The sequence below is a fragment of the Rousettus aegyptiacus genome, unplaced genomic scaffold (assembly GCF_014176215.1).
Source record: "Rousettus aegyptiacus isolate mRouAeg1 unplaced genomic scaffold, mRouAeg1.p scaffold_m13_p_4, whole genome shotgun sequence".
Lineage (NCBI taxonomy): Eukaryota > Metazoa > Chordata > Mammalia > Chiroptera > Pteropodidae > Rousettus > Rousettus aegyptiacus.
The window spans coordinates 110,942,557-110,962,534 of NW_023416307.1; the positions used below are offsets into that span (position 1 = coordinate 110,942,557).

The 19,978-nt window shown below is 33.9% G+C and overlaps 1 protein-coding gene across 7 annotated transcripts in view; it reads left to right on the forward strand.

Annotated features, from left to right (window-relative positions):
• Positions 1-19,978, forward strand: part of CFAP20DC (CFAP20 domain containing) — a 214,337-nt gene that overhangs the window by 133,003 nt on the left and 61,356 nt on the right. For 6 of the 7 annotated variants that reach the window (XM_016131665.2, XM_036218849.1, XM_036218850.1 and 3 more), the window contains one exon: positions 1,833-2,134. In XM_016131665.2, the coding sequence (XP_015987151.2) occupies positions 1,833-2,134 (302 nt within the window). Of the gene's footprint in view, positions 1-1,832; positions 2,135-11,881; positions 12,260-19,978 lie in introns of all 7 variants that reach the window. The other variant, XM_036218854.1, reaches the window with a different exon arrangement.

Sequence of the window (19,978 nt, forward strand, 5' to 3'; positions counted from 1 at the left end):
GACTGTGTAGAAAAACTAATTAGATGTTTAGGTGATCATTCTTGCATTTATCTTGTTTGCTGCAATATTGTGATTACACAGTAATTTACATATTTTCTTTAGAAAACACACCAAATTATTCATTACAATTGATATGGAAATATTTGAAGTAAAACTACAAATTCCAAAAAAGCATGTGCTAGTGAGATAATTAGAGTTCGTTTGGAGTAAAAACACTCCTTTCACTTTAACTTATTGACAGTTAATAATATGTTTGGCAATAGGTCATATGAGTTGTTTAATTACATAATGAAAATTTCTATATCTTTGCCTTCAATTTTTTTTACATATCCATGGACATAATGCAACACATTGGTTTTCGTAATCTTTTCAACCTCTTTTAAAGCACCTACTTTGTTTGCAAAGCACCTGATATGTGTTTAGCACCACACAAAAATGTTTGTTATCCAAAAGAGGACAGCTCAGTGAAATCTATTCATTTCACCTGCCCACAGCTACACTGACTCAGGATCTGCCCCATCCCCTGTGCAGGTGGTTAGATGAAGTAGATTCAACGTGCCATTGGCCATTTATCTACAGACTCTGTCTCTGAAAATATGCAAGCCTTGTCCCTAATAGATTTTGTCTGAGAAATGTACATTTATTGCTCTTTTATAGGCAAGTTATGCTATATAATGATAGTCTTAGCTTAAGAAACAAATGAATACAATCGTGATGAACACAATTTTATTTGTGCATCAGTGTTATTCGTTGTTTATGCTTTCATAGTATAGGCTTTAGAGTTTCAAGTTGGCAGACCTTATATATCTCTTGAATATTTTTCTTGTAATAATAATAATAGTGTTCAAGAGTCCAGGGTAGAATTATTATGTCCACATTGTGGTTCTACAGAACACAGATTCTTATAAGATTTTTCACCGGTGACATAATGCAGAAAAAAGTAAGTTTCAAGAGGAATACACTAAATTGAGAAAATGTTCAACTTTTTTCTGCTGTCATTATAAAGAAAGTAATCATGCTTTTAATAATATTCATTATACAGATTTGTCATTTCCAATTTACCTGGATCGTAGTTATAAAATCTACCTCAATGTTGAGCGAAGGATTATAATTTTTTAAGTTTTTATAAAAATGTCTCTCAGTGGTAGTATACAATATTTTTAAAGAAAATGATTCTATACAAAAAAAATCATATCAAAACATTCTATACTAATATTAAACATAAAGATCTTTTTCACAGCAGAACTCACCAGTCACATTAACAAATATTTCTGTGGATTTACAATTGAATAGTCTACTCAATTTAGTCTGTGACTTGTCTTGTTCCAATCAGTAGAATGAACAAAAAAGACTGTCAACCTTTTCATGGTTTCCTCTCCTCCGTGATTTATAATCCAAACAATGTCCAGATATGTTGTTTAAAGAAGCTTGCTTGTTAAGTATTCTGTCCTCCTACAGTTAAAAGAAGATGTTAGTAAGTCAAATCCTTTCAAATTTGGAAGATTTTCTCCCTACGGAATGTCAGATTAATGAGACTGTACTGTAAAGAACTTGCTGCAAGACAGGTGATAATTATTGCAGACTTATAAATTTCCTGGCCAGTGTTTCAACTCAGATGGTGAGCAAGTGCACATGAGTTGCCCGTAGCTATAGGCACTGATCTATGGGTCAAATGTTTGGCAGATTACAATATGGTGGATAAATTGGCTTCCTTGGCTTTTGCATTATTTAATACATCTGTTTCAACAAGAAGAAATTTTAGCCTGACTACCTGCCTAAAATAATTCTTATGGAACACTACTCTAATTTTTGTCCTCTTTTCCAAATGTCAGATGAATGGATATTTCCCCATTCAGTGGCCAGCAGACAGTCTCTGCTTCTGGATGAGGATTCCTGCCACACTTCACACCTGTGGCTAGAAGCCAGCAAGGAAAATGAACATGACCAGCAGGCAGAGGAAACCCAGATTGTTCCAAAGGATATTTTCACTTTTTCATCAAGACCACGATCAGCACCCCATGGAAAGACTCAGACTATGTCCCCAGAGGGGTGCCCATTTACTTCGGCTCTAAAAGAGGATACCAGTGTGACCCAATTGGAGGATGATTTTTATGGCGGTGACAGCAGCGAAGAGGTACACTGCTTGATGAGTGAAATAATTTTAAAGCACAGTTGTTCCATTAGCTCCAATAAGCACTAAAAGTAGTTGAAATGAAAGAGGGGAAATCAACTGCTATTGGAAATCAGCTGCTATTAATAAAAACGCAGCAGATTGCAATGTCAGTCAACAGTTGCCTCAGGTTGTTATGGTAACTCTAAATTGCTGCCTCCTTTTTATTAACTGTCAGCCAATTTCATTTTTAATTATAGAAACCAGTTTTTGGTTTGTTTTTGTCTTTTCATTTTAATCTTTGTCTCATAGAATAAGAAATAATATACGATTTAGTTTTATGATAGCAAAACCAGTAAAACATCAAGAACACATTGTTCTAGATCTCTAGGGAAATGGTGTTGCAGTTGCTAAGCATTCTGAGTTGACGGTTTTCTGGCGTCCTTACTCTCGTGCCATCTTTTCACCTTCGACCTATTAGGACTCATTATTTTCCATATGGTCCCAGAATTTTAAGAGTTATGCCAATTAAAGTTTAGATGTTGAATCATGGATTAGTTCTGGGACTTGCCTTACAAGAAGTTTTTTGTTTATAATTACTTAGAATACAAATATATCTTATAAATTAAAATCATGAAAAGTAAGATCATAAAATGTTTTTAAAAACTTATTAAAAATCAAATTGAATATAATTCTGAAGCATTTATTTAATACTTAATACATTATGATAACTCTTCCCTATATGAAATGAAATTATTTGTGAAATTTCTTTAGCTTTATTCCTTAATGATAAGCATTAATATTTTCTAGAAAAAGATATTTTGAAAGCACATTAAAGTCAAGTTATGGTTTAATAAAATTATGTAAGTCATTTCTGTGTAGAAATTATAGAAATAATTAGAAAAATTTGTTGTGCATGCTTACAAAACTTTGTCTTAATAGTAATAAGTGATCAAGAATCCCCCTTTGGACAGTGGGATGTAGATTAAACCCATAGCTCCTACCTTCAGAGCCAGTTGCGAATATGGTGAGATTGTTCAAGCAGTGATTATGGGTTTTTGCAACTTTTAATAAGTTTCTGTAGCGAAGTGCAAGGGGAGATCCTTTTTTCATAATATTCTTGCTTCTAAGTGTGATGAAACTATTAGTCTTAGCAAACATAAACCTACTACAAATGCTTTTGCACATAAATAGTACATTTGATCCTAGTATTTTAAATGTTGCTGTGGAAATCTTTGTCTTTTTCCCTGAATAACCTCAAGCTACGAAACTATAACTATGGACATTTGTCTTCAGTATCTAGTATTGTTCCCACCCCAGCTGTCAATTTCTCTACAGTATTAACTGGCTAATATGATAAATTAATTCATACCATTTCATTAATGGGAGAGTCCCATTCTCTTCCCCTCTGTACAGCACCATTGTTTTACCTAACAGAAAAGAATTACTGTGATAGTAGAAATGGTAGTTCTCTGGAAAACTTTGAGGGAAGTACTATGGGGAAACCACCTTTCAAATAATATCATGTGAGGAATTTACCACTTCCATCCATACAAAGGATGAGCCTTGAAAAGAAACAATAGAGTTTCATAGAGAAAAGGAGAATACTAGTTCTGAATATTTTAATTTATCACTTTATGAGCTTTCTTTTGCTACTAGCTACTCTACTTGTGACATCCTTCAACATTTATTATGCAGGCATATACTTATTACCAACTACATGAAATTTACAATTAATTCATCATGCATTACACAAGCTATGACTGGCATAGCTGTCTGGTCACCCCTATGCCATGACCATCAGAATGACCAGTAGCATATGGCTGGAGTCTCCAGTGGGATCATCTCATTGCTAACACCTGCTCTGGCCTACTTTTATTTAGAGCCCGCTAAGAGTGGCAGCCAAAGAGTGCGACAGAAGCCTCACCATATTATGCAGCTTTGGAGTTTGCTGTTAGAGGCAGTAACAAGATACAAACTAAAATGCAAAAATGTGACCAACAAAAATGCTAGGCTGTATTTAAACAAGCCTTAGAGTTTATAACGGTCACTTCTTTATCAAACCGGTGTGTTTGGGGACATTTTTTGTAAATTCTTTTCCTGTAGGATTACTTCTCCTATTTATTAATTATATAAGTCAATGGGAAATTGGATTACGAATTTAAATAAAATGTTCATTTACATATAGTCTTTGAAGGAAAACCAAGTTAGTTAATTTAAGCATTCTTACTATTCGTTACATTATTTTAGAATGTTATATCCTTAGAGCAACATAATTATCCTTAAGGAAAACATAATATGTTATAAATAATGGTGCACAAATGAGTGATAATTTCATGACTTATACTTGAAGTTGATAATTTGTAATTAAAAGACTTTATTTGATGTTAGACCATTGAGTATTTTTAAAGGGAAATTAGATGTATTCAGTAGCATATAAATTAGGGAAAATTAAAACATGTTATCACGAATAGAGGAGAAGCACATTTAATAGTAAAGGTTCATTAAAATAAGCTTTAAATGATATATCGTCTTTGTAATATAAGTTGTTAATAATTAATTCACATCTGAGATCTTCATTAATGTGAAAGCCCCAAAAGTATAAAATTTTTTTGTATGTGCTCTTGACTTAGTCTTTGCTTTGCTATGTATTTTGTTCCTAAGCAGCCGTATACACTAGTACACCTGATAATTAATTTTGAAGTTGTACATCTTATTTAGAAAGCACAGTATGGAAATATATTTTGTGGAGAGCTATAAAATCAAGACTGCCATGTAAGATGCATTATCTTAGGAAAGCTATTAAAACAGTGCATTTCACACTGTTGCAGCATCTGAAAGAAAAAAACATGTTACTGTATTGTTTCTGTTTCATATCTTATACCATTATATTTAATGTGGCTTCTAGTACATACATCTGGCTTGCAACTTAAAATAGTCAGCTTTATATTAATATTTGATTACTCCTCTAATTTAATTTTCATTTAGAAATACTGTAATTTTTTCCCCCAAGCTCTGGCCGTGTATCATATACTGAAGCAGATATTTGCAAGGACAGGTAATTTGTCTCGTATAATAGTCCAAATTGGAGCATTTGAGCCAAAAGTTATCCAGATTTGGACACGAATAATGTGAACTGACTACCTATAATGTTGAAATTAGCTAGGAAGCTTCCAGATCTTCTCTCCATCTAACTCTTTGGAGGCTTATAATTACAAAATTACAAACAACCGATTAAAAGGACCATTTTAATCCTTCCTCTCAGCTTTCCCAGGTATTGTTGCTTTAAGGTATCAGTAGTTAAGCTACTTCATTTTTTTCTTCCCAATAGCATGTATTTCTGGGTTATACTATAAACCATTCACCTCTACATATTTAATGATTTCGTATTACTTTCTCACACACACTTACGTATATACAATAGAAAAGATATTTACATGAAGTTGCTTATATTTCTATGTAGCCTTTAAAAAAAACTTTGAAATGTCAATTTATGTGTTGGAAAAAATATAGGACTTTATTTTTAATATCTTGCCTTGCATTTTTATTTTTGTATATTATGAATTACAACATAACATACTATCTAAACCTGCCATGCAAATTTAATATTATTCTGTGCAAGTAATTCTTTTAGCCTGTTCACATCTACTTGTCTTTATTGTTATCTTTTGAAGCTCTGTTCTTCTCTGAAAAACTCAGACCCCTTGGTTCCTGTGACTTGGCTCTTCATTGTTATATAGGCAGATAAAGACAATTCTAAAACTCCTGACTGCTTAGAATAATAATCTACAACTTTTGCTAAAAGATAAACATCTTGCAGATAAATATTTTATGTAGATAGTTTTCACAAGAAATCTTTAAAGTGTTATCAGTTAAAATAGCATGAAGTCTACCTTATAGAAAAATACATTTTTGTCTTGAACAATTAAAGAAGTCTCATTGTATTTTCCAAATATTTACATGATGATGTTTGCCCGTCCCATACAGTACCTGGAATGTAACATCATTGGCTACAGGTAAAGATGTTTACAAAAATAATTTCCTGACGCCTTTTAATATCAAGCATGCTGCAGGTTAGTTGCTTGTTAGAAAGTTACATCTTCCTTTCATTTTATTTGTTCATAAACTAATAAAATGCATTATAAGTCACCAGTATCGATTATCTTTGTGACCCAGAGAAAACTGTATTACTTTAATAGTTTCCTATAAAAATCAAGATGTAGAGAAGTTGAAATACTTCTAGGTTGGTTGTTAGTGAAGACATTTAAGATAAATTTGAATGGTCAATCTTGTTATCATCATTCTGTTATAACTAATATCTTTAGCTATATTTGTGCAAATAACTGTGCTCTTTAGTTGACATTAGAAATATATACCTATATCATCCTCTGTTGCCTGCTAGTCCAACTAAAAGGTGCTGTTAGTTCACACATTTAGTTACTAAAACATTGGATAAAAGTAAAAACCCCTGCTAACTCTATCTCAATTACAAAACTGCCACCAAAGTACATTTTGAATACTGCAGATGTGTTTTGTTATAGAACTTTTAAGAATGTTATATAAGATATTACTCACAGTGGACTGAATTTAAAAAGCAATTGAAATATAAATAAATATGATCATCCACTTTTATAAAGGGTAAAACAGAGTTCTATCCTGACTCACTCAGCATTAAAGTTGTAATAAAAAGAGCCTGGGTCCCATCTGCTCCAAGTAGATGACCCTCAAGAGTCATTAAAATTATCTTTTTAAAATTACAGCTCAACAAGAGCAATCCATTTTGTGCATCGAGAACTTATTGTCCAAATGCCCATCTGCATGTCCTTTTAAGAAATGTAGTTCAACAGAAGAAGTGCTGGCTCCTTGGGGAAATCATTCTCATCTTCAGCGTACATATGCTGTGCTACAGTTAATCAGGCAAATTCTATTGATGCTCCTGGCACTGGGGTGTGATTGAATATTTAACAAACAAATGTTTCTGAGCCCAGAAGACAAACAGTTCAAGATATTTGAGACTTTTTAAAAATATATATTAAGTTAAATCAAAAGCATTTTGTATTTGTTCTTCTGAAAACCAGATGAACAGATGATTAGAATGTAAAAATGGCTTGACAATTTCTTTACTACTCTGACAAATCATATGCAATTGCTATACAGATTTTCAGTAGCTAAATCACAAACCAAAGAGGTAAAAGTGGTTGTTTTTCAATCAGATCATAGTAAACTAACTTCTTATGCCTATAACAAATGTTTGTTATATAGAAAAAAATTAATCCAAAAATATGTTGAGCTCAAATAAGTTACATAGGTGAGGTCAGTAAACATTATCTATACCCATATCATCTATTTTAGTAAGGAAAAAGCATTACTAAACAAAGGAATAGGGTTTGCCAGTGTACCATTCCTAGTAAATACTATACTATTTTTTTATTCTCCATTTATTTCCTCTCTAAAGGAGAGGCTGACCCAAGTTAAATCAAAATATTAGTCTCATATGTCATCCTTCCTTTCTCATTTATCCTAATTCTCCTTTCAGAATCTGGAATAAACCAGATTTAGTGTTCTGAGGCAGCCAGAGTAAGCAAGCCTTTTGTACTTTATCCAGATTCTCCAGTTATTTGTGTTTTCTATATATTCAAAATAGCATGGAAACATATTCCTGTGGTAATGCAATACTACCAAGAGAATGCTCACCAGGGAACACAGCTAAATCTATCCACTTCTTGGCCCTTCTTCACTTCTTGGCCCATCACATTAGGAAAAAAATGCGAGATGAATGTCCATATACATACTCATGAATATTTCTATATATGTAATCACTGCTCATACCAAGCAAAAGGAAATATTTTACACCCAAGTAAACTACTGAAAGGAAGAAAAGGCTGTACTCTGCCCCACCACAGGTGGAAAGAAATGACTTTCTATCAAACAAATTGATTTTTTTAAGTGTTTTTTAAATGATGTAGCAGACATCTAGTTTTCCATGCATTCCTCTAAATTCTCATAAGAGAACATCTGAAGCTTTTAAAATGGCATTTACTACCTTCTACCTTATGAAATTATTACCTTCGTAGGTGTCTATCTCTCTGCTATTAGACTCTGTACTTCTTGAGGGTTGGTTTCCATGTTCTTCTTATCTGTGTATCTTAAGTAGTACCTAGAAGAAGTTTTACACATAGCAGGAGCTTAATAAATATTTATTGAACTAACGTTTATCACAAAAGATCTTAATTTCTGTCTGTGTCATATACAAAATGGAATCCCAGAGTGATCCATAGATTTGGGCCCAAAGAGTCATAATCACACCTTTTCTTCTTAACCAGCCTATTTTTAGAGCCAATCTCTTTTAAATCCACAGTATATGTCTTTATTTTTTATTATGAAAATATGATGGAAATGAATAAGTAGAGAGTCTTTTGGTCTCAGAAATTCCACTGCCAATTAGTAAATCAAACTTGAATTAAAAAAAAAAAAATGTTGGCATATACAAAGCACTGTGTTGCAGCCAGACTCAATTAAAAAAAAAAAATTTAATACTAGTTCCACCAGCACCTTCCTAGAACTAAGACTTGGAGGATGTTTATATTTACTGTTTACCTTCTCTAAACAAGACTAAACTTTTCTTCTTTTTTTTATCTCTATGAAGCAATTGAAAAATTGAAAGTGTCAAAATTGAAAGCGCCACCGCTCAATTCCCTTATAGTGTAGAACACCAGGCATTTTTTAGATCTCTGGATCTCTTTCTAGTCTTCTGCCTGGAGGCAAGATTTGTCAACCACATGAATATCCTCTGGGTTCCCAGAATGGTATTAAGGGACAGGCTCACCCAGAAACTGATATATAGCAGAGAGGATTGCCCAATGCCCGCAGTACTGGTGCAAGTGCAGAAATATCCTCACTTTTTTTATGTTTTCACTTTAGACATAAAATAAGGGCTGATGGATTGATACCCATTCACCATCTTTTCTTTACCTTATCTAGTACTCTGAGAAATAAGTTTCACCATTTATAAAGAAATACATGATCAGAAGATCAAGCCAGCATAAACAAAGAAAATTTAGGCCCAGAATGAGTACCGAAAAGAAATGTTGATAAGAGATCCTTAGACACTCTGCATGTTTCATTCTTTTCTACAGGTAGGCAAGCTATTTTCTAGGAGAGTTTCTAAGACCTGAGTGTACCTTTCTTGATTCCCCTGTTGTCTGCTAATCCTACCCACTTCCTATAAGAAGGGAAAATTATAACATGACAGGATCAGGGATCCCAGACCCCATGTAAGAGCATTCCATAGTCATTAAATACAACATACTCTGCCTCCTACAAAACTCTCAAGTCAGCCCGGCCTTTCCATTATCACCACCATTGCCTTAACACAGCCACCTCGCTATATCTAATCATAATAAATTAATCATCTCCTAGTTGGCCTCCCTTTCTCCTATCTCCATAGACACTTTAGACACCCCATGAATAATAGTGACACCAACCCATGTCTTCTATTTTATGCCATTGTGGCATTTCCCTAGATCATATCACTCTATGACTCTTCATTGCCTTTGGGAAAAAGTCCCTGGTTGGCTGGCATTAAGTTCTGGTCTCCCATTATGTTCTCAGCATCTGCAGTGCCTGGAGCAATACTTAGCTCATGATGAAGAAGAAAGAAAGGCAGAACAATAGTAGATAGACATATAGACAGGTAGATCCCTTTTGATTAAAATATTTGAGAAGATGTGGTACATATATACAATCGAATATTACTTATTACTTGGCTACAAAAAGAATGAAATCGTACCATTTGCGATGGCATTGATGGGCTTAAAGGGTACATGTACGCTAAGTGAAATAAATCAGACAGAGAAAGACAAATACCACATGATTTCACTTATATGTGGAATCTAAAAAACAAAATAAATAAATAAATAAAACAGAAACAAACTCATAGGTACAGAGAACAAACTGATGGTTGCCAGGTAGGAGGAGCTGGGTGAAAAGGGGGAAGGGATTGAGAAGTACAAATTGGCAGTTACAAAACAGTCACAGGGATGTAAAGTACAGCATAGAGCATAGAGTCAATAATATTGTAATAACTATGTGTGGGGGACCACTTCATAAGGTACATAAATGTCTAACCACTATCCTATACACCTGAAACTATTATAATATTGAATGTCAACTGTAATTGAAAATTGAAAAAAAAAATTAAAGAAAAGAAAGACAGACTGGAGGGAAGAGGGGGCGCAAGGAGTGATAGCCTGAAATTGAGATAAATATCATAGTTATTTTGTTCTTTATAGCAGTATTGGACAATAATGTACTTTTGTTGTCATCTTAACATGAGTATAGATATAAAATGGAAAATAATTTTTGATCTGCTGAAAACCTCATACATTTCATAATAAAGTAAGCAAATGTCATTCAAAAAAAAAGTTTGATAAATTTCTCTTTTGTCTTGTGCCCAACCTTGAGCAGGCTCTCTCTCACCTTTACATATACTTCACTTCTACCAAAAGGGAAATTTCACTTTAGTTAGTGATCTGTGTGTTAAGTGTATGTGATAGTCAAACGTTCAGGAAGAAACTGAGCAGTTTAATCAATCACTTAAATATTTTGTTTAAAAATGCCAAACTTTGGAAATAACTAGATGTTTGATTCTGTGTGCCTATAAATAGAAGGGTGGTGGAATAACTCACTGAACTAAATGTAAGATATACATTCTCAGACATCAAATAATGTCTTTAAAATGTACTCTTTTATGGATATTTTTGTTCTAAGTTTATCATTTTAACATCTATTTATTTATTATATATTTAAATAGATAAGACAAATTGGAAAAAATCTACCACGGCATGTACAAGCAAAGGTCACATTAGTTTTTTCTTTAAATTTATTATTTTAGAGCAGAAAAATCTACAGACTAAAATACGCTGTATTTTTCATTTCCATTATTTACTTTTGTGACCATTAATTTTATGTTTGTGATTCTTCCTTACTCAAATTTTAAAAATTGAAACTTTTGCTTTCCTATGGGTAATCCCAGAACTATACACTTGTAAAATTCTAGCTATCACATTCAGCTTTACAAATAATTGTATTTAATGAGGTTTATATCTTGTGGGAAAAAATACTTTTTAGTACTGAAATTTTCATGTAAGAAAAATATTTTACCAAACATGTTCTATTATCCATTGCTCTTGAATAGTAAAACTACCCTAAATTAATATAAGGCAAAAATACTCTGATAGGGCAACTTGTTTTCAGAGTAGCATTTCTCTACTTAAATAAGCTAAAAACCATAAGTTCTAGTTCTTTCTCTTCCCATGGAGTTAGCTTATCAGAATGTAAAAATATGTAATTCTTAGATGTTTTAAGTAACTTCCTATGAATCCTCTCTTTTTTAGACATTCTTTGGAATGAATATACTTGAAAGACTATTTCTTAAATGTTCTCTTGTTAATGGTAAAAAGTATGCCTTGCCCAGACCAGAAGCAGACATCGCAGGACATCTTAGCAAATGATCTGTGCCTCTTTACATTGCTATTTTTAGTTACTAATTTTTATTCCAGGAGATAGATAGATAGATAGATAGATAGATAGATAGATAGATACATACATACATACACACACACATACATACATACACACACACACACAAACATACACACACATATATATGTTTATTCATAGAATATATGAACTTATTAAGAAATTGTACTCAACAACTTATTCACCACACTTTTCAGCTCAAAATGCTTTTCACTTTGTTCCCCTGTGTAGGGTAACCACAGTGTCCAGGGTTCTCCTGGTCCAACAACTAGTCCTTCAGAATTAACTCAGTTAACATTAGAGAGCATGCTGGGGAAGGCCTCAAGGAGAACAAGTAAGGGATATCTAAAAAGTGCCTATGCAGAAGCAGAAGCATCAGAAAGCCAGCAGTCCCTGGCGAAGCAGATAGACAGAAACAACTTTCAAACAAGTTTGGTACCTACACCATGCCTTTCTCCCCCTGGAAGAAGGAGTGAATCCTCTCAGAAAACTCCAGATTTCATTATCAAAGCAAAGGACCTACCAGCCCATCAAATGCCAGCTTCAATGAACAAAACCTTCCTAAAGGAAATCTCAGGGGGAAAGTTGAAACCGATTCCTGAAGTATCTGTAAGTGATTTTACTCTGGTTTACATATCCAGGCAGTACATCCTGCTGTGTTCTGTTCTGTTCCAATTTGCACACATTTTTAGCAGTATCTATTTTTCATCATTTGGATGATCAGTGATGTATTTTCTTTCCTATTCAGATGCATTTTAACTCAGTAACAGCAGCTGTTAAAGAGTATTGCACATCCCAATGATAATAGAATGCCTCATGTTTTTAATGAGAAAGATAATTATAATAGTTATTTTTTATTTCCCAGTTACTTCTCATTATTTTAGTTATCACTGCCTATAAATTATAAATGAAGATCTTATTTTTGAGCCAAAGGCTTGCCAGTAAAATTGACAGATTTTCAATAACAATCTACATTAGGAGCCATAAAAACATCATTATTCTATTCACTTTCTGGTCTCTTCGCAGCAGTTCCCCAAATAATAAATGATATGAGTGAAGGTTAACAGTAAGCAGTGTCATTGAATAAATCCCAAGGCTAGTTTGGTAGCTATATTCATGTCCATCAGATTGATTTTTTTTCTTGTATTCTTTTCTTTCTTCAGTTCCCCCATAGCTGCACTTAGAAACCAGAAGTTACACAGAACAAATGACACTTATGTTTCGTTTTTTTAAACATTAATGATTTTCTTTATTTTTCATATATTAAGTAGTCCATATGCGTTACAATGGAAAGCTTTGGTTCAATTATATTCAAAGCAATTTAGAGTGGATTAGTGTTCTTAGCACAGGTAATATACATCATCATCAACAAAATAGAAATAGCTAATATTTCTTAAACATTTACAGTGTGCCAGTCATTATGCCAAGCCTTTTTCCATGGAATATTTCATTTAATCCTCACAATAATACACAGAGGTGGAGACTATCATCATTCCCATTATTCAGGTGAGGAAACAGGTTCAGAACAGTTATGTAGTTTATTCAAGAACAGCAGTTGGGAAGTTACAACTTGAACCTAGACTTTGATTCTAGAACTACTGCCTGTGTCTGCTGTGGGACTCTGCATAAATATGTGTTCAGTCACAAAAGCAATAGCTTCTCCTCAAGAAACAACCAAAGATAAAACAAATGTATTTTCCTCTTTTCATTTATCATGTGTGTGTCTGTGCGTGTTTGTATATGTGCAGATAAGGAAATGTTAAATCACTTAACCTAATGAAAATAAATTTGTTTTATAATGATTTAGAATGAAAGTGGTCAATAATTTGCATGTTTTTCATTTTTGGAAATACTTCTAAAGAAAGTTCTTGTTCTACCTAACTTTTTCTTTGATTGTGCTAATAATTGGAATATAGTCAATAAACTAACCTTAAAGATTTATTCTATGGAATATTACTTAGCTATTAAAAAAAAATGAAATCTTACCATTTGTAGCAACATAGACAGACCTAGAAGATATTATCATGAGTGAAATAAGTCAGACAAAGAAAGATAAATATCATATGATTTCACATACATAAGGAATCTAAGGAACAAAAAAGAAAATGAACAAACTAAATGAAACAGGTTCACAGATACAGAGAACACACTGGTGACTGCCAGCGGGGAGGGATGGTGGGGGGAGTGGGTGAAAAAGGTGAAGGGATGAAGAAGTACAAATTTGTAGTTACAAAACAGTTACAGTGATTTGGAGTATAGCGTAAGGTCTATAGTCGATATTATTATAATGGTTATGTGTAGTGCCAGACAGTTGCTAATGTAATGGAGGAATCACTTTATGGATTGTATAAATGTCTAACTTTTTTAAATTTAAGAAATAAAGAAATAGAAATTTAAAAAAAAATTTATTCTACAATGCTATTTCACTTCACTGCCGCCATACTGGGCTGCCAAAAACAAAACCAAAGCAAGTCTTGGAGAAGAATTCCACTCCTTCATTTTCCCCCTAATTTCTCTGCCACCACCTTTCATTAGGTAGAATTTGTTATCTAATATATAGCAAAAAGGTTGTTTATTTTCAATCTTTTTATCTTTCAGTGAAAATAAAATCAGAGCATCAAATCAGCTTGGAAACTACAGACACAAACAGATTTTAAGTACCTGGCCCCTCAGAAAAGTACACTGCCCAAAAAATCAGTGCTTTCTGATTGTTGCAGGCAATGACGAAAGGAGCAAAGGGACCAAAGTTTGGAGAGAAAACAGGGGACTTGCCCTCATCTATTCTCTTCACTTAAGGGGCTTTTAGGATAAGATAGTTTCCAGAAACCTTTAGGATTATTTCAGGAAACCTTAGAGCTCCTCACTGCAGACTACACAGCACAAGCCTGACGCGTGTCTGTTCTGCACAGCAGCCCTCTGAGATACTATTACTATTCCATTTTATAACTAAGGAGACTGACAGAGCAATCACTTTGAAGGGTTAAAAGGGAGAGATGAGCTTTATTTTGATGAGGAGACAAAGACACAAGGCATTCCTTTGCATTTGTGCAAAAAAGTTTGACCACAGTGTCCAAATTCAGACATAAAATTCGATCTCTAACAACATAACATGATCACTACTCTCTATGGCTCACGTTTATAAATGTGATCATCTCAGTTTAATAGTATATAAAATTATTGAAGGCATGGGCAGTCTGCCTCATTTCAAAGTGAATTTAGAATGAAAATGGAGTGTTTTTCCAGAAGCACCATTTACAAAAGAAATTCATGGTCATAGTGAAAGGGCCCAAATAATCATTCTCTTCACTTGATATTTGCAGGTAAGAAAATGTGGAAACAAGTTTCCTCAAAAGAATGTTGTATGCTTTCTAACTCCACAAAGGAATTTTCCCCAGATCCCAGAAACCCATAAGGGTGACATTTTTTTAATGACTACTTTACTAAGATTTAATTCACACAGTATAGAATTTGGGCCTTTTAAAGTATATTCACAAAGTTGTGCAACCATAACCATTATAATTTTATATTATTTTTTATCACCCCCAGAGAAACTCCATACCCATTTAACAGTCACTCCCCATTCCCCTTGCCACCTTAACTCCTGGCAACTACCAATTTACTTTTTGTAAGTGTATTTGCTTATTCTGGCCTTTCTGTCTGACTTTCTTTCACTTAGCATATTTTCAAGGTTGATCCACATATAGCAATTCATTCCTTTCCATACATGAATAATAATTCATTATATAGATATGCCATATTTGCTTATTCATTTATCAGTTGATAAACATTTGGTTGTTTCCACTTTGGAGCCATAATGACTGATGCTGCTTTGAACATTCATATGTCAGTGTTTGTATGGACACATGTTTTTCAGTGCCACGGCTATGTACCTAGCAGTGAGGTTGCTGGGTCATGTGGAATTTTATGTTCAACTTTTGAGAAACTGCCAAACTCTTCCAAAGTGGCTGTGCCATTTTACATTCTCATCGTGTGTGTATGTGTGTGTGTGTGTGTGGAGTGAAGGTGGCAATTTCTCCATATTCTGGGCAACACTTTTTATTGTCTGATTTTGTTTTTGTTTTTCTGTTTGTTTGTTTTTGTTTTTTTAAGCAGTCCTAGTGTGTGTGAAATGGTATCTCGTAGTGGATTTGATTTACATTTCTGTAACGCCTAAAGATGCTGAGCATCTTTTCCTATGCCTATTAGCCATTTGTATATCTCCTTTTGAGAAATACCTATTCAAATCCTTTGCCTATTTTTAAATTGGATTATTTGTCTCATTGTTCGGTTGTGAAAGTTTGGATACAAGTTCCTTGTCAGATATATGATATACAAATATTTTCTCCCATTGTCTTTTTTTTTATGGTACCCTTTGAAACACAGTTTTTAACTTTGATGAGTTCTGGTATATCAATTTTCTTTCTTCTGTTGTCTGTGCTTTCAGTATTAAAGAAATAATTGCCTAATTCAAGATTGCAAACATTTACTCCTTTGTTTTCTTCTAAGTGTTTTATAACTTTAGCTCTTAAATTTAGTCCTATGATCCATTCTGAGTTAATTTTTATATATGTTGTAAAGTTTAACTACATTTTTTGGCATATAGGTATCCAATTATGCCAACACCATTGGTTGAAAGACTATTTTTCTTCCGTTGAATTGTCTTGTCACCCTTTTTGAAAATCACTTAACTATACATGCTGGAGTTCATTTCTAACCTCTCAATTCTAGTCTATTTATATATCTATCTTTATACAGTACCACACTGTCCTGATTACTATAGTTTTAAGGTAGTCTTTGAAATCAGGAAGTATGAGTCCTCCAGCTTTAACTTCCTTTTTTTGTTTATTTTTACTTTGCTGGGTTCCTTGCATTTCCATATGAATTTGAGGATTGGCTTGTCAACTTCTGCAAAAAAAGGTATCTGGAAGTTTGATAGGGTTTGCAGAGGATCTATAGATCAATTTAGAAAATATTGCTATCTTAGCAATAATAAGCCTTCCAATTCATGGGATGTCTTTCTGTTTATTTGTGTCTTTAATTTCTTTCAGCAGTGTTTTGTGGTTTTCAGTATACAAGTCTTGTGTTTCTTTCGTTAAATTTATTCTTAAGTATTTTATTCTTTTTGATGCTATTGTAAATGGAATTGTGTTCTTAATTTCATTTTTAACTTTTTCATTGCTAGTGTGTAGAAATACGATTGATTTTTATATTGATTTGTATCTTGCAACCTTGCCTAACATTTATTAGTTCTAATGGTGTTTTTGTGAATTCCTTAAAGTTTTCTATCCACAAGAGCATGTCATCGCAAATAGAGAGATTTCTACTTCCTTTCCAATCTGGATCTTTTCTTTCTTTTTCTTACCTAATTGTCTCCACAAAATGATCTGATTTGAATGAAAAACTTTACTTCCTTTCAAGATATTTAAGATCTAATATTTTGAATAGTGTGGCCCTTGTATTGAATTCTAATACAGACATGATGAGATCAGTCAGCCCTGGAAGGATCCTACTGGTATAACTCATAGGGAATGAACCGATGTGAGAAGAAAATTTTGAAAATTATCCTGGAACTAGAAGTCCATCTAATAATATGAATGCAAATGTGAATTTACCTTGGCTGGCTAGCATTGTAGTCCATATATGTAGAACACTGACACTTGTATGGTGGTTTCTGCCACCTAAGCTGAGTCTCTAAAATAAAGGACCTCCAGTTGATGGGGTACAGCTATTCTGGTTCTACTTCTGGATAAGTGAGAGCATCTCCTCTTCCATCTATCAGGTTAGACATTCACCCAGGTACTAGAGATACACTGACCAACACAGATATGCCCATCTCTTCAGGGGGCTTAAATCTGTCGGGAAATATAGTAACAAACAAGTACATAAAAATGATTGTAAACTATGATAAAGGTACGGGAAGAAAAAAACAGGGTAACATAATAGAGTGGCAGGGTTGGGTAAAATGGAAGGTACTTTAGGTATTATCAAACTTACGGGTAACATTTGAGTTGAGATCTAAAGTTTACAAAGAAGCCAACCATATAAAGAACCTGGGTATGATGTTTTAGGCAACAGGGACAGTAGATAGAAACTCCTGAAATGGGCTTTTTTGAGGAATAACGTAGGCCCATGTAGCTGGGACAGAGGAGCCAGGGAAAGTAGTAGAAAATGAGGTCAGAGAGGTAAACAGGGCCCAGATTACATAATGTCAGGAAGGCCCCGGTGAAGCTGGTGAGGCGGTGGCCTTTATTCTAAGTCTTTGGTAGGTTGTAAGCAAAGCAATAACATTTACATTCAAAAAGCTTCCTCTAACTGTGTCAAGAATGGATGCAACATGTTAGGAACAGAAGCAAGGAAAGCAGTTGAGGCATTCTTCAGATAGTTCAGAGTAGAGATGAGAAATGGCAGATTACTGACATATTTGGGAGGTAAGACTGACAGGATATAGGGAAAAGGAAACAGAAGGAATTGAGATTGACTCGTAGGTTTGGAATTTGAGCAACCAGGCAGATGGTCATGTCATTTACTGGGCTGTGGATCACTGCAGGCAGGTCTGAGCCATCCACTTAGTCATCAAGGTATGCAATCAGGAATTATAAGTGGACAATATCCCACTGAAAATATGAACTCTTGCAAAGTGCCAACGTGAAGCAACTTTTTTATGACAAAGGAAAATTAAAGGCTCTTTAAAAAAAGAAAAAAAAAATGGTGGGACAAGCCCCTGATGCAGAAGGGTACTAGTAATTCTTAAGGAATGCTTACTGAAATCAATTTGCTAACTGCTTGGTAAACTTCTTCCTTGCAGTTTTGTTCATATTTTAATAGAATTCAACTTTAAGTTCAAATATTTTTAATTGAGAAAGAAGTACAGCCCTCTGGGAAATATTGCAACCATGTAGATAGCTGATAGTTAAAATTTTCCACATATGTAACTACATTCAGATAATTTTGAATGAATCATTTTAAACCTATAAATGTAAGTATGTGTTTCTTTAAACAAACAAAAAAGACATATATAATAGGCTTTGTGACTCTAGAAAAGTTTGAGTTTATTGAAGAACAGTTATTTTCATAAGAAAGACAAAATATGCTACCAATTACAAATTTAGGTATTCTCTTGGGGGGGGTAGATGTAATTCTTAATAGGAAAAAATATAAAATAAATCATATATAACTTTTGATTTTTATTTTCACCTTTCCTTTTTGAAAAATCAAAACTGAATTATGGAAGAACACTTTTAAAGATATTTTAGGCCATGATATAATGTGAGGAAATATTCCCTTTAATTGTCAGGCAATTTCCTTTGGATAAAGAAAAAGAATTAGCTTCATTGCCTCCCTGACAACTTGAGCCTAATGACTAAGTGTCATCATATTTGTTAAAAAGTAATAAAAGTTTACCATTCTAGATAATTTGTGCTCTGCAAAGTTAGAGGAAGGCGAATTTGTAAATTATTTTAGAATTTTAAAAGCATTGGTCCATTGTATAAATTTCTACATTTTCTAGGGTACAAGGAGAAGCTGTTTAAGGAGAAGCTATCTGTCTTTGAATTGGCCACTCAAGTATGCCTTTGCAGCTGTCTTTCCAACAATACTCCATTCATGAAGAAATCATAAATGTCTTCCTGACCCCTGATTTGCTTCAGCTACAACAATACTGCATTGTTGCAAAACACCTGTTTTGGAGTCAGGTTACCCTGTGTGTTTATCCATGTGCTCATTGCCCTGGCATCACTCTGCAGGTTCACCTAGGGGTGACTCTTCCCTCCGTTGGCAGCTTCCACCACAGGTGCCCACCAGCCTCATGCTACCCTGGGCCACCTGATATGAATCCTTTCTCTTTGCCACCCTCCAGGCCTTCCCCAAGCAGGGCTCTGTGTCAAGTGTATCCACATTTTCATTCTTTGACACCGAGAAGTCAAGAGCAGTGGTTCAGAGCACTAGCTCAAGTTGGACAGATCTAGAGTTGAGTCCTGGCTTTGGGCTTATTACTTACGTGAGCTTGGACACATTTCTTAACCTCTTTGAGCCTCCATTACTTTAACTATAAACTTGGAGAAAATAATACTTATTCCCTAGGGTTGTCGTGAGTAATGATTGAGATAGTACGTGTAGAACACTTAGCCCATAATCTGATGGCATGTTTTCTTTTACTTATTTCTGAGTAGTTAGAAATGTAACCTTCTGAAGCAAGTGAAACCTTTTCAGATTCAATAAAATTCCAGAAATTAGTTATAGGTACTTTTCAATAATGGCTAGCTATATGTACTTCTTGTCCTCTGTTTATAGATGAATCAAGTGCTAACATAAGAATGAACTAATGGGTCA